Source organism: Pelophylax lessonae (genome assembly GCF_965119305.1).
Source record: "Pelophylax lessonae genome assembly, chromosome: 9".
NCBI classification, from domain to species: domain Eukaryota; kingdom Metazoa; phylum Chordata; class Amphibia; order Anura; family Ranidae; genus Pelophylax; species Pelophylax lessonae.
This window is the reverse complement of record NC_138776.1, coordinates 245587809-245600871: the sequence shown is the minus strand read 5'-3', so window position 1 is coordinate 245600871 and position 13063 is coordinate 245587809. Positions and strand designations below refer to the sequence as shown.

General features: G+C 44.3%; 1 protein-coding gene across 2 annotated transcripts in view; it reads right to left on the bottom strand.

Annotated features, from left to right (window-relative positions):
- Positions 1 to 1612: 1612 nt before the first annotated feature.
- Positions 1613 to 13063, bottom strand: part of LOC309562628 (uncharacterized protein) — a 42696-nt gene continuing 31245 nt past the window's right edge. The window contains exon 5 of one of the 2 annotated variants that reach the window (XM_082266883.1): positions 1613 to 4964. In XM_082266883.1, coding sequence (XP_082123009.1) covers positions 2536 to 4964 — 2429 coding nt within the window. In that variant the 3' untranslated portion in view covers positions 1613 to 2535. The remainder of the gene's footprint in view (positions 4965 to 13063) is intronic. The other variant, XM_082266884.1, reaches the window with a different exon arrangement.

Genomic DNA, 13063 nt, shown 5'->3' with positions numbered 1-13063 from the left:
ATGCCCTATATTTTTTTATAGATGTTGCAAACTCAAAATCTCACAACATCATTGTTTTGCAGTTTTGTAGATACTGTTATAACTTAATTCACATTGTGTTTATCTCTCTAAAAGTCATCCTCGTTCGGTTGTAGCCCACAGAAATCTGCCGATCTATAGACGTGGCATAGCACTAAGGCTTGCGGAGCGGAGACCTAACATCACACTATTCCCCTCCCACCTAATCACAGATTCAGCTAATCTTGGAAGGTTTTATACCTTAATGCAGGGAATGAATTAAGGTTAAGAATCTATAATCTTGACAACTACTTTAAAGCGGAGTTCTGGCCCCAGAATCTTTTTTTTTTTTTTTAATGTCCCCCAAACAGTGACCCTCCGACCTCTATATATCTGCTAATCCTGTTTTATACATTGGAATAATAGTTTTGCAAGCATAAAATCTTACTTTATAAAATTTCTGCTGAGCGCCGCCATCTTTGTGCTGGTTCGCAGAGTCCGCTGTGGGGAAATGTCTGCCCTGCTTCCTGATTGTTGTGGGCGGAGGCCGGTGAATCCAGCGCGAAATCTCGCGCATGTGTAGTACTATGCGATCGGCATAGTATTTGTTTCCATAGGGACTGTGCTCCACCTAACATCGCGTTATTTCTGTTTGGAAATAACGCAATGAGAGGAGCGGCCGGTGTTCTAAAATTTAGTCGGACCCGTGAAAATTCCGGACCCTGGTCACTTCCGGGGACGTTCCGTCACCACCAGCTGCTGCGAGCCCCGGTGCGCATGCGCACAAGGCATTTTCAAGATGAAATTCTAAGACTTACGAACAGCTGACTGAGAGGAGGAGGAGCTGAGGTGGGATGCACAAACCGCTGCGGGAAAATGTTACAACACCGCCGCGTCATCGAGCAAGGAACATGTTGCAGAGCTGACTTAGAGGAGGCGGGAAGGAAGCGAATACTCATACTAAATAGTAATGATAAAAAATGTTTAGTATTTCTTATTATTTTTTTTTTTTTATCATTACGATTTAGTATGAGTATTAACTTCCTTCCCGCCTCCTCTAAGTCAGCTCTGCAACATGTTCCTTGCTCGATGACGCGGCGGTGTTGTAACATTATTCCGCAGCGGTGTGTGCGTCCCACCTCAGCCCCTCCTCCTCTCAGTCAGCTGTTCGTGAGTCTTAGAATTTCATCGGACCTTGAAAATGCCTTGTGTGCATGCGCCCTGGGGCTCGCATCAGCTGGGTTATGACGTAGCGTCACCGGAAGTGACGAGGGTCCGGAATTTTCATGGGTCCGACAAAATTTTAGAACACCGGCCGCCTACGTCTCTGCCAATTGCATCCTGGGAGCGACGAGTAAGAGCTCCCAGGACGCATTGCGGGACAGGAAGTGACGGCGCGGGCCGCGGCCGAGGAAGGAGGAAGTGGATGTAAAGGTGAGTATATTATCCTCTGTAAAAAGGTAAGTAAAAAAAAAAACGCTGGGAATATCCAATTCTTGCTCATGGAAGGATAAGGAAGCGGATGCCATAAAATGTAAAGGCATGATTTTCTGCCCAGAACTCCGTTTAAAATTAACCCCCTAAAATTACCCTTTCAAATTGAACCTAGCCCCCAACAGTAAACCTTAGGCAAATGACCACCTCAACGAATACGCTGTCACCACATCATAAGTACCATTGAGGTGATAACTCGCATCCAAAACATTGGTGCCTCCTAAGCCATATACCGTACTGAAATCTCCAAAGCAAAAATAAATATTGAAAATACAAGAACAGATACAAATTTACACCAAATACTGGAGGAAATCAGCACCATTTCCAGAGAAGAGCATGCTGAGCCTTCCCTGGATGTAATGTTGCTTCCAGAAGTTGTGCAATGGAAGCTTCATCTTGATGGGTAGCTGTCCTGACAGATTCCCCTAAAGATCTCAGAGTTATCACGGCTTCTTAAGCATGAGGAAAGTGTGGGTAGATTCTTTCGGGCACAGATAGGAGATGGGGCAATTACAAGTAACTGTGGGATGAGAATAAACCTTCACATTTTATTGGAGTAAAACATCTAGACAACTAAAAAATGACAATGCAGTATAATCCTTTTTGGCTACCTACAAACTATGTACAGTATGGCTTCCAACCGTTGATCACTGTTCCCGTAGTAACATACACAACCATATTTTGACGTAAGCTAAAGATTCTAAATAGCACAGGAACACTATTAGTTCCAAGACCTGACTATAGAAACAAAAGAATGCTGGCCATTTTAATTGGTAATTTTCTCATTTCAATTGGTCTGTCCAAAGATGCCATTACGTGTCGCTGGCTGCCAGTGGATGGATTTATACATTTTTGGGTTTGTCCTCCACTGTTCATATGTGAAAGGTCCCCTTTGAAGCAAAGTCCCTATTTAAGATTTAAATATACACAAAAATGACCAAAATCATTGTATCTCATGCTACATAAAACATATAACTGAAGAACATAAAACTAAGAAAGGTAATAAATAATTTATAATCTAAATCAGTTTTTTTTTCGGTCAACTCAAACGTGTGAAGCTCTTCCACTATTGTGGGTTCGCCTATGTCGGGCAAGGTGTGCATCACGAGTGAACCGCTTTCCACACTCCTGGCACTCGTAAGGTTTTTCTCCTGTGTGAGTGGCTTGATGTCTCATGAAGTGGGAATAGAAGGTAAAACACTTTCCGCATTCCATGCAAATAAAAGACTTCTCCTTGGCGTGGGTCTTCTGGTGTCTGGCCAGTGCCAACTGGGAGCCAAAGCTTTTGTCACACACAGGACAATTGTAGTTGGTTTGACCAGTGTGGACTTTTAAGTGGTGATTCAGGAGGGCGGGGTATTGGAAGGACTCACCACACTCATCACAAGTGTATGGAGTTTCTTTAGCATGGGTACGCTGGTGGCGGGAAAGGTGGGACTTTTTAGTGTAACTTTTGCCACACTGGGAACACGAGTGTGGCCTTTTCCGCCGGTGCATTTTAGTGTGACGGCTCAGAAATTCCTGGCTCTCAAAGCACTTTCCACATTCCAGGCAAGAGTATGGTTTATTTCCTGCGTGAATCTTGCGGTGCCTGACCACATGTGCCTTCCGCCTAAAGTACTTTCCGCAGTCTGGGCACATGTAAGGTTTCTCTCCAGTATGAGTCCGGTAGTGGTCAACGAGTTGCGAGCGGCTAGGGAATTCTTTTCCGCACTCTGAGCAGATGCACTCATTAGCCCCTGCATGGACCTTCAGATGGTATTTTAGAAGGCTCTGGCTGGCAAAGTTCTTGCCACACTCAGGACAAGAGATTGTGGCAATGTGGCTTCCCCAGTGCAACTCCAAAAGGGCCTCAAATCGGAAGGATTTGCCACATTCAGTGCAGGAGAATGGCTTTTCTCCCATGTGTACTCGTTGATGTTTCTCTAGCTGTGACATCTCAGCATAGCATTTCCCACATTCTGAACAAGCAAAGCCAACTTTTTCTTCATCAGTTATATTTTGAGACTCCTCTTGACCATTTGTGTGCACGTGATTCATGTTATCAGTGTCTTCCACATCAGAAGTGTTGTCTTGGTGTACTTTACGATGTTGTTCGAGAACATGCAAAGAGTGAAAACACTTACCACATTCCGGACAGGCAAAGCCAACATTTTCCTCATAATCTGTAGATAGGTTTTGAGATGGAATCTCTTCATCGTTGTTGGATACCGAGTTGTCCATGTTACTTGCGTAAAGACTTTCCATATCACAGATTGGTGGGTTAGCCCTGTGTATTTTACGATGTTGATTGAGGACGTCTAAACGGTGGAAACACTTGGCGCATTCCGGACATGGAAAAAGCTGTTTGTCCCCGTGAATCCGTCGATGCCGCAACATATGTGACTTCCTCCTGAAGCCCTTTCCACACTCCGCACACACAAATGGTTTTTCGCCCGTGTGAATCCTCCGATGGATCTCAAACTCTGTCTTGCACGAATACTGCTTTCCACATTCGCAGCAGATCAGAGGCTTTTTCTGATGGGATTTTGCGTGGTGCATCAAAAGATTGCTGTACTTAAAGCACTTGCCACATTCTGAACAACAAAAGGGCTTCTCTGGATTGTCTTTTTCTGGTTGGGCATTGCTGGAATGTGCCAAATAATATTTGTAGGAGACCTCCTCCATGTGTGCTCCCAGGAAAGAAGAAGCAGGAGACAGGCTTTTGTTGGTTGCCTCCAAAAAAACATAATTTTCACATGTTATACCATCTTCGGGTTCTTCCTTGATGTGAGAGGATACATACTCCACTTGTGAGATTCCGCTAGTCAGCATGCCATTTGTGTTCGTAAAATTCTCACTGGATGAGGGGTCTGACAGCTTTTGAACCTGGGAGTAGTGTGCCAATGAAGCAATATCAGAGTTTGTCAGTTGCCTTTCTTCATATGAAGCTGGCTCCTGCTTTATGTGTGTAGAAGTAAATGAATCATGATTAGATCCAGTAATACTTTCTGTATGCAACGATGGATCGCTTTCTGACCTGTGAGGCAAATGCTCCATCTGTTCCTCCTCCCCCTGCACTCCAAGGCGTTCCTCGCCCCAATCTGATGGTTCTTCTTTGACCTTAACAGCCATAAAATCCACCTGTGTGATCTTGTCTTTGACACAAGATGTGGACATTTCATCGCTATGGACCACAGGCTTACAGATGTCCAAACTGGAAACATTTTCTGGAACGTAAGGTGTGAAGTTGTTAGGAATGGGCTCATAGTCAATCTGATCTGTTGGAATGTGAATATAAATTTCAGGGAGCTTAAAGCCTTCTGTGGGTGAGGCAGTGGCTGTGACAATGGTGGGTTTTGAGCTGCTTTGGACCACCTTGATGGAGGAGTTGTGAGGACTGACTGTGATGATGCCTCGGTCTTTGCTGATGTACACAGGAACAGAAGCTGGGTGGAACACTGCAGGCTCACTACTGCTCGTTGAGGAGTCTGCTTCAGAGAAATAAAATAGAAAAAGAGTTGGAGGTCAAACAATCATAGATCAAGATGAAATAGTATGCATGTTCAAAGTGTACCTCTCATATAGTGATAAACATACTGCTATGATAACGAAGCTTTTAATGTACTGCTGAAATACATAAAACATATTATGTTTAAGCCCCATGATACCATTAAAAGCGATTGTAAATTATCACCTTGACAAACAACCCATCCCGTTTCAAACAGAAATTAAAGGCAAAACATTTGTGTATAGATATAAAAAAAAAAACATTATACAGTGCCTCGCGAAAATATTCGGCCCCCTTGAACTTTGGGACCTTTTGCCACATTTCAGGCTTCAAACATAAAGATATAAAACTGTAATTTTTTTTGAAGAATCAACAAGTGGGACACAATCATGAAATGGAACAAAATTTATTGGATATTTCAAACTTTGTTAACAAATAAAAAACTGAAAAATTGGGCGTGCAAAATTATTCAGCCCCTTTACTTTCAGTGCAGCAAACTCTCTCCAGAAGTTCAGTGAGGATCTCTGAATGATCCAATGTTGACCTAAATGACTAATGATGATAAATAGAATCCACCTGTGTGTAATCAAGTCTCCGTATAAATGCACCTGCACTGTGATAGTCTCAGAGGTCCGTTTAAAGTGCAGAGAGCATCATGAAGAACAAGGAACACACCAGGCAGGTCCGAGATACTGTTGTGGAGAAGTTTAAAGCCGGATTTGGATACAAAAAAGATTTCCCAAGCTTTAAACATCCCAAGGAGCACTGTGCAAGCGATAATATTGAAATGGAAGGAGTATCAGACCACTGCAAATCTACGAAGACCTGGCCGTCCCTCTAAACATTCAGCTCATACAAGGAGAAGACTGATCAGAGATGCAGCCAAGAGGCCCATGATCACTCTGGATGAACTGCAGAGATCTACAGCTGAGGTGGGAGACTCTGTCCATAGGACAACAATCAGTCGTATACTGCACAAATCTGGCCTTTATGGAAGAGGGGCAAGAAGAAAAGCAATTTCTTAAAGATATCCATAAAAAGTGTCATTTAAAGTTTGCCACAAGCCACCTGGGAGACACCAAACATGTGGAAGAAGGTGCTCTGGTCAGATGAAACCAAAATCCAACTTTTTGGCAACAATGCAAAACGTTATGTTTAGCGTAAAAGCAACACAGTTCATCACCCTGAACACACCATCCCCACTGTCAAACATGGTGGTGGCAGCATCATGGTTTGGGCCTGCTTTTCTTCAGCAGGGACAGGGAAGATGGTTAAAATTGATGGGAAGATGGATGGAGCCAAATACAGGAACATTCTGGAAGAAAACCTGATGGAGTCTGCAAAAGACCTGAGACTGGGATGGAGATTTGTCTTCCAACAAGACAATGATCCAAAACATAAAGCAAAATCTACAATGGAATGGTTCACAAATAAACATATCCAGGTGTTAGAATGGCCAAGTCAAAGTCCAGACCTGAATCCAATTGAGAATCTGTGGAAAGAACTGAAAACTGCTGTTCACAAATGCTGTCCATCCAACCTCACTGAGCTCGAGCTGTTTTGCAAGGAGGAATGGGCAAAAATGTCAGTCTCTCGATGTGCAAAACTGATAGAGACATACCCCAAGCGACTTACAGCTGTAATCACAGCAAAAGGTGGCGCTACAAAGTATTAATATAAGGGGGCTGAATAATTTTGCACGCCCAATTTTTCAGTTTTTTATTTGTTAAAAAAGTTTGAAATATCCAATAAATTTTGTTCCACTTCATGATTGTGTCCCACTTGTTGTTGATTCGTCACAAAAAATTACAGTTTTATATCTTTATGTTTGAAGCCTGAAATGTGGCAAAAGGTCGCAAAGTTCAATGGGGCCGAATACTTTCACAAGGCACTGTATATACTGTTTTTCTGTGATCACATATCCTCTGTTCTCATCTGCATAAGAGCTGGGAGTGAACTTCCCAGTTAATAGATATGCAGGGCGGGCGTGTCAGAAAAAGTCTGTTAATTGGAGGAGAGCAGACTAAAGAACTGACCCCGCTGTGCTCTCCTGCTAAGTGCGGTCAGTTTTAAATAGGAAAGCAGAGGGACTGGCAGGAACACCAGGAATTTCACACACAGGAAGCAATACAAAGCAATGCAAAGAGAAAATGAGACTTTCTCAAAGAGAGCACAGATTACTGTATGCAGCACAAACTGCTGTACGGATTTACAGGATCCAGAGTGGCCGAAGTGCTCTGGCACTGTGAGAAATCATTTGGACCTCACTGGGCCAAACTAAATTTTCATAGGCAAAGAAAACACAGAGTTCCAATTTAAGACTTATTAAGGGGCTGACATAAATTTCTTTCCTGGAGAAAATGCTGCCACAGGTTCTTTCTGGTGCTGGCGGACATTTCATCAAGCCCTAACTTTTGGTCAAATGTTTTTTGCCAGTCTAAATCTCAACGTCAAAAGAGAACACATGAATGACCCTTTTGTGTGTGAGTAACAGTGGAAGGTAAATATTCCGGACCTTGCATTACGTATGCATGCAAGCAACAAGAGAAATTATCATCGCTAGGTTTTTTTATATATATATATATATATATATATATATATATATATATATATATATATATAGACACACACAGTGTGGAAATAATAGTTACATATAGTTTGTGAGGTTGAAAAAAGACATCAGTCCATCCAGTTCAACCTATGATGTGTGTGTGTGTGTTTGCTGTTAACCGTACATTGTATACCCCTGTATGTTGTACATTGTATATCCCTGTGTGTTGTACATTGTATACCCCTGTATGTTGTACATTGTATATCCCTGTGTGTTGTACATTGTATACCCCTGTATGTTGTGGTCTTTAAGGTGCCCATCTAATAGTTTTTTGAAACTATCGATGCTCCCTGCTTATACCACTGCTTGTGGAAGAGAATTCCACATCCTTACTGCTCTGACAGTGAAGAACCCCCTACGTATTTTAAGGTTAAACCGTTTTTCCTCTAGTTTTAGTGAGTGGCCACATGTCTTATTGTATTCCCTTTCTCTAAAAAGATCATCATCATCATGTTTTCACCTCTGTGCTTGACTGTAGGGATGGTGTTCTTAGGGTCATAGACAACATTTTTCTTCCACCAAACACGGCAAGTTGAGTTCATGCCAAAGAGCTCAATTTTGATCCCATCTGACCACAGCACTGTCTCCCAATCCTCCTCTGAATCATTTAGATGTTTAATGGCATGACTGTGCATGTGCCTTCTTGAGGAGGGGGACTCAACGTGTTTGGAGGAAGAAAAATGCTCGCTATGACCCTAAGAGCCGGTTCACACTGGGGCGACTTGTCAGGCGACCTGGTCGCCTGACAAGTCGCCTGCCATAGATTAGCACAGGACCCGTTCTAATAGGAGCGACACAAGTCGCTCCGACTTAGAAAAAGGGTCCTGTACTACTTTGGGGCGACCTGGAGCGACCTGCATTGACTTCAATGATATGAAGTCCCTGCATGTCTCTCCAAGGTCGCGGTGAGCGCTGTGCACCGTGACTTCACAGGTCGCCCCGGCAAGTTGGGTCGCCTGTATGTGAACCGGCTCTAAGAACACCCCTACAGTCAAGCATGGAGATGTAAATATGATGCTTTGGGGCTGTTTCTCTGCTAAAGGTACAGACTGGCTTTGCCACACTGAGGGGCCAATGGATGGGTCATGTACTGTAAAATCTTGGATGAGAACCTTCTTCTCTCAGTCAGAAGACTGAAGATGGGTCATGAATGGGTCTTCCATGACAATGACCCAAAACATATCGCCATGGTAACAAAGGAGTGGCTCAAGAAGAAGCGCATTAAGGTCATGGATTGGCCTAGTAGTCAGTCTCCAGATCTTAACCCTATAGAAAATTTATGGAGGGAGCTGAAACTTCAAGTTTCCAAATCGACAGCCAAGTAACCTTAAGGATTTAGAGAAGATCTGTAAAGAGGAGTTGACCAAAATCCCTTCTGAGATATGTGCAAACCTGGTCACTGACTACAAGAAACGTCTTACCTCTGTGCTTGCCGACAAGGGTTTCTCCAACTACTAAGTCAAATTTTGCTTGGGGATCAAATACTTTTATGGTTGATATTTATGGTTGATATTCTGTCTCTATCATTTAAAATACGCCCATGATAATTATAGGCCCTTCATTTATTTGCAAGTTGGCAAACTTACAAAATCTGCAGGGGATCAAATAATTATTTTCCCCACTGTATATACACTGTCTTTGTTTTACAAACATTTATTAAATCGCAAAGAGTTCCAATCGTTAAAAGGCTTACCTAAAAGTATAACACAGCAGTAGCAGATTTATTTTTTTTTATTCCCGACCAACATGAAGAAAAAATGGACACAATAAAGTGACAGAAAAGGACTCCAAAGCTGAAGATATGAATTTTGAAACAAATTGTTAGTAAAATGGCTTCAGCAGCTAATGGTGTAGAAGGCCATTAGAGCAGTGGTCTCCAAACTGCGGCCCTTTGTTTGCCTTTAACTGGTCCTTGGAGGACTTTTCCTCCCATTGATATGAGGCATCATTCCTGCCACTGACACCAACAATGAAGCACCATTCCTTCCCCTGACACTAACAGTGGGGCATAATTCCTGCCACTGACACCAACAATGAGGAACTATTCCTCCAACTGACACCAACAATGGGGCACTATTCCTCCCACTGACACCAACAATGAGGAACTATTCCTCCAACTGACACCAACAATGGGGCACTATTCCTCCCACTGACACCAACAATGAGGAACTATTCCTCCAACTGACACCAACAATGGGACACTATTCCTCCCACTAACACCAACAATGGGGCACTATTCCTCCCACTAACACCAACAATGGGGCACTATTCCTCCCACTAACACCAACAATGGGGCACTATTCCTCCCACTGACACCAACAATGAGGAACTATTCCTCCCACTGACACCAACAATGAGGAACTATTCCTCCCACTGACACCAACAATGGGGCACTATTCCTCCCACTGACACCAACAATGAGGAACTATTCCTCCCACTGACACCAACAATGGGGCACTATTCCTCCCACTGACACCAACAATGAGGAACTATTCCTCCCACTGACACCAACAATGGGGCACTATTCCTCCCACTGACACCAACAATGAGGAACTATTCCTCCCACTGACACCAACAATGGGGCACTATTCCTCCCACTGACACCAACAATGGGGCGCTGTTCCTTCCACTGACACCAACAATGAGGAACTATTCCTCCCACTGACACCAACAATGAGGAACTATTCCTCCCACTGACACCAACAATGGGGCACTATTGATCTTTTATTGAAAAGAATCAAGCAACATATTTTATACAAAAGTAAAAAACAGAACTATAGTACAATATTCCAACAGAAAAAAAACAAAGGAATTCACATCCATGTGTAGAATATATACAATATATACATAATCCACTTCCAACATTCTTAGAAAACTATTTACATAAAGCAGCAGAGAAGGCCTAAGAGGCACAACCCATCACCTATGTATGCAGCCATTTATCAAAAACTGAACATTAAGAAAAAATCTAGGGTGATAAAAGACAGAAAGCCACACCCGGGAAAGAGACTCCTGGCAGTCAGGGAGGCTTGAAACCCCTCCACGCCTTCAGCCAAGCCCTGTGACCCCACTTGTCTCTCTCAAGCGCCCGAATCTTCCCCACCTCATGCAGAATGTCACACACCACCACCTGAACAGGAAGGATTTTACGCCGAAGGGTGACCTGACACCGTGCGTTCCATGTGTAATAACGGACTACTAAACTAACTAAAAAAAGTGTATCCAAACAAAAGCCCCCACCAGTATTGAATGCTCCGTACACCCACTCAGCATAACCCAGCCTGGAGAGGAAAGGAACACAGAGGGCCCGCCCAACCTGTTTGTATACCTCTATGTTAAAAGGGCAACGAAGCAGAAAATGGTCCATAGTCTCCTCCTCACCTGCACATTCCTCCCGAGGACAACCACGATCCATCCCACTGCGGAATTTCAAATTGCCCCGAACATAGAGCCTCCCGTGGAAGCACAACCAGGCCAGATCCCTGAATTTAAGGGGGACTCTAGCCAAATTAATCAATCTTAACCCTTCCCTCAAAATTGGGCCTGGGCAATCCCTTAAGGCCAGTGGGTCATGAAAGACTTCACTCAAGACTCGGCTCATAAGGACTTTCCTCGGAGCGGATCTGAGATCTTCAGCCGACAGTCGCCACTGCCGCAGCAACTTCAGACACGGAGCGACATAGGCTGGGAGCTGACCACGATGACCCCTGAGATTCTTCACTTGGCCACCTTCTTCCCAAAGTCGCAGAAAAGGCCTAAACCAAGATCTAAACATGCCTGCCCATCCAGGAGGTTCCACTGCAAGCATACTACCAATGTTAAACTTGAGAAATAGCAGTGAAAAGAAAAGAACGGGGTTGACCATACCTAAGCCACCCTCCCTCCTGGATAGATAGGTGACATTCCTCTTGATGGGGTTCAGTCTGTTCCCCCACAGCATCTGGAAGAACACACTATAGATCCTAGCATAGAGAGACACTGGCAAGATGCAGACAGGGCTGACATACAAGAAGATCGGTATCAGGTAAGTCTTAATCAGATCAACCCTTTCCCTCAGAGATAACTTCCATCTCTTCCAGCTGACCACCTTAGTATTGGCAACTTCCAGCCTGCCTTCCCAGTTTTTGAGGCCATAATCGCCAGGTCCAAATTCAATGCCTAATATCTTAATTTTTTCCTGGGGCACTGGAAAGGTGTCCGGGAGATCAAACCCCTCACCTTCCTTTCCCATCCAAAAAACTTCACTCTTTTCCTGATTGATCTTGGAGCCTGATGCTTCAGAGTACCGTGATGTCAGAGAGACCACCTCCTCCGCTTCATCTGTCCCAGTGACAATCACTGACACATCATCCGCATAGGAAACAACCCTCAAAGGCGGCTCACCCGGGATTCCTACTGGTACCCCACACAACATGCTGCTCTCTAGCCTCCTGATGAAGGGGTCGATTGCAAACACATAGAGCAGGGGACTCAGCGGACAACCCTGGCGCACCCCAGAACCAACCTCAAAGGACTGTCCAACCCAACCATTAACAAGAGGGAAGCTTTCTGCCCCCTTATACAAAACTTTTAACCAATCGACAAAACCACCCGGCAGACCGTACTTACTAAAGAGCAACCACAGGTACTCATGGTTGACACGATCGAAAGCCTTTGCCTGATCCAATGCCAGTAGATACTTTCCCCAGCCTGCAGCCCTGCACTGCTCCAAGGCCTCCCGGACAGCTAAAACCGCTGTGAAGGTGCTCCTACCCTGGATCGAACAGTGCTGATGGCGAGAAAGCAAAGACTCTGCTACTGCCGATAGGCGCCAGAAAAGTATCTTCGCCAGCACCTTTCTATCGACATTGAGAAGGCTGATGGGGCGCCAATTCTCAATCATCGAAGGATCTTTACCTTTTGAAAGAAGAATCACAGCTGAGTGTCTCATGGAAGGGGGAAGCACCCCCTCCGCAAGACAACTGTTAAAAACCTCTACCAAATGTGGGGCCAGAATAGACTTAAAGGCTTTGTAAAACTCAGCCGTCAGACCATCCGGTCCAGGTGACTTTTTGATGGCAAGCTGTTCAATTGCCCTCGTCACCTCTTCAACTGTGATCTCTTCTGTCAAATTCATCAAAGGGACATCTCCACCATTTAGACCTGGAGTAGAGTCCAAAAAGCTTTCCATCTTGTCTCGGTCAAGCTCTTTCCTCCCAAGAAGTTCAGCATAAAAAGACCTCACGACCTCCAGGATCCCTGACCTGGACTTTGTCAAGGAACCTGTACTATCCTTAAGGCCAACGACCATCTTAACAGCTACACCCTGTTTGCAGTTCTGGTAAGGGTCAGGCGAGTGGTATTTCCCATAGTCCCGCTCCAGAACCAAAGAGGTATGCCGGTCATATTGACACTTCCTGAGGAGGATTTTCACTTCAGAGATTGCCCCAGGATCTCCTCCTCTCGAGACAAGAATATCCAGCTTCCTCCGC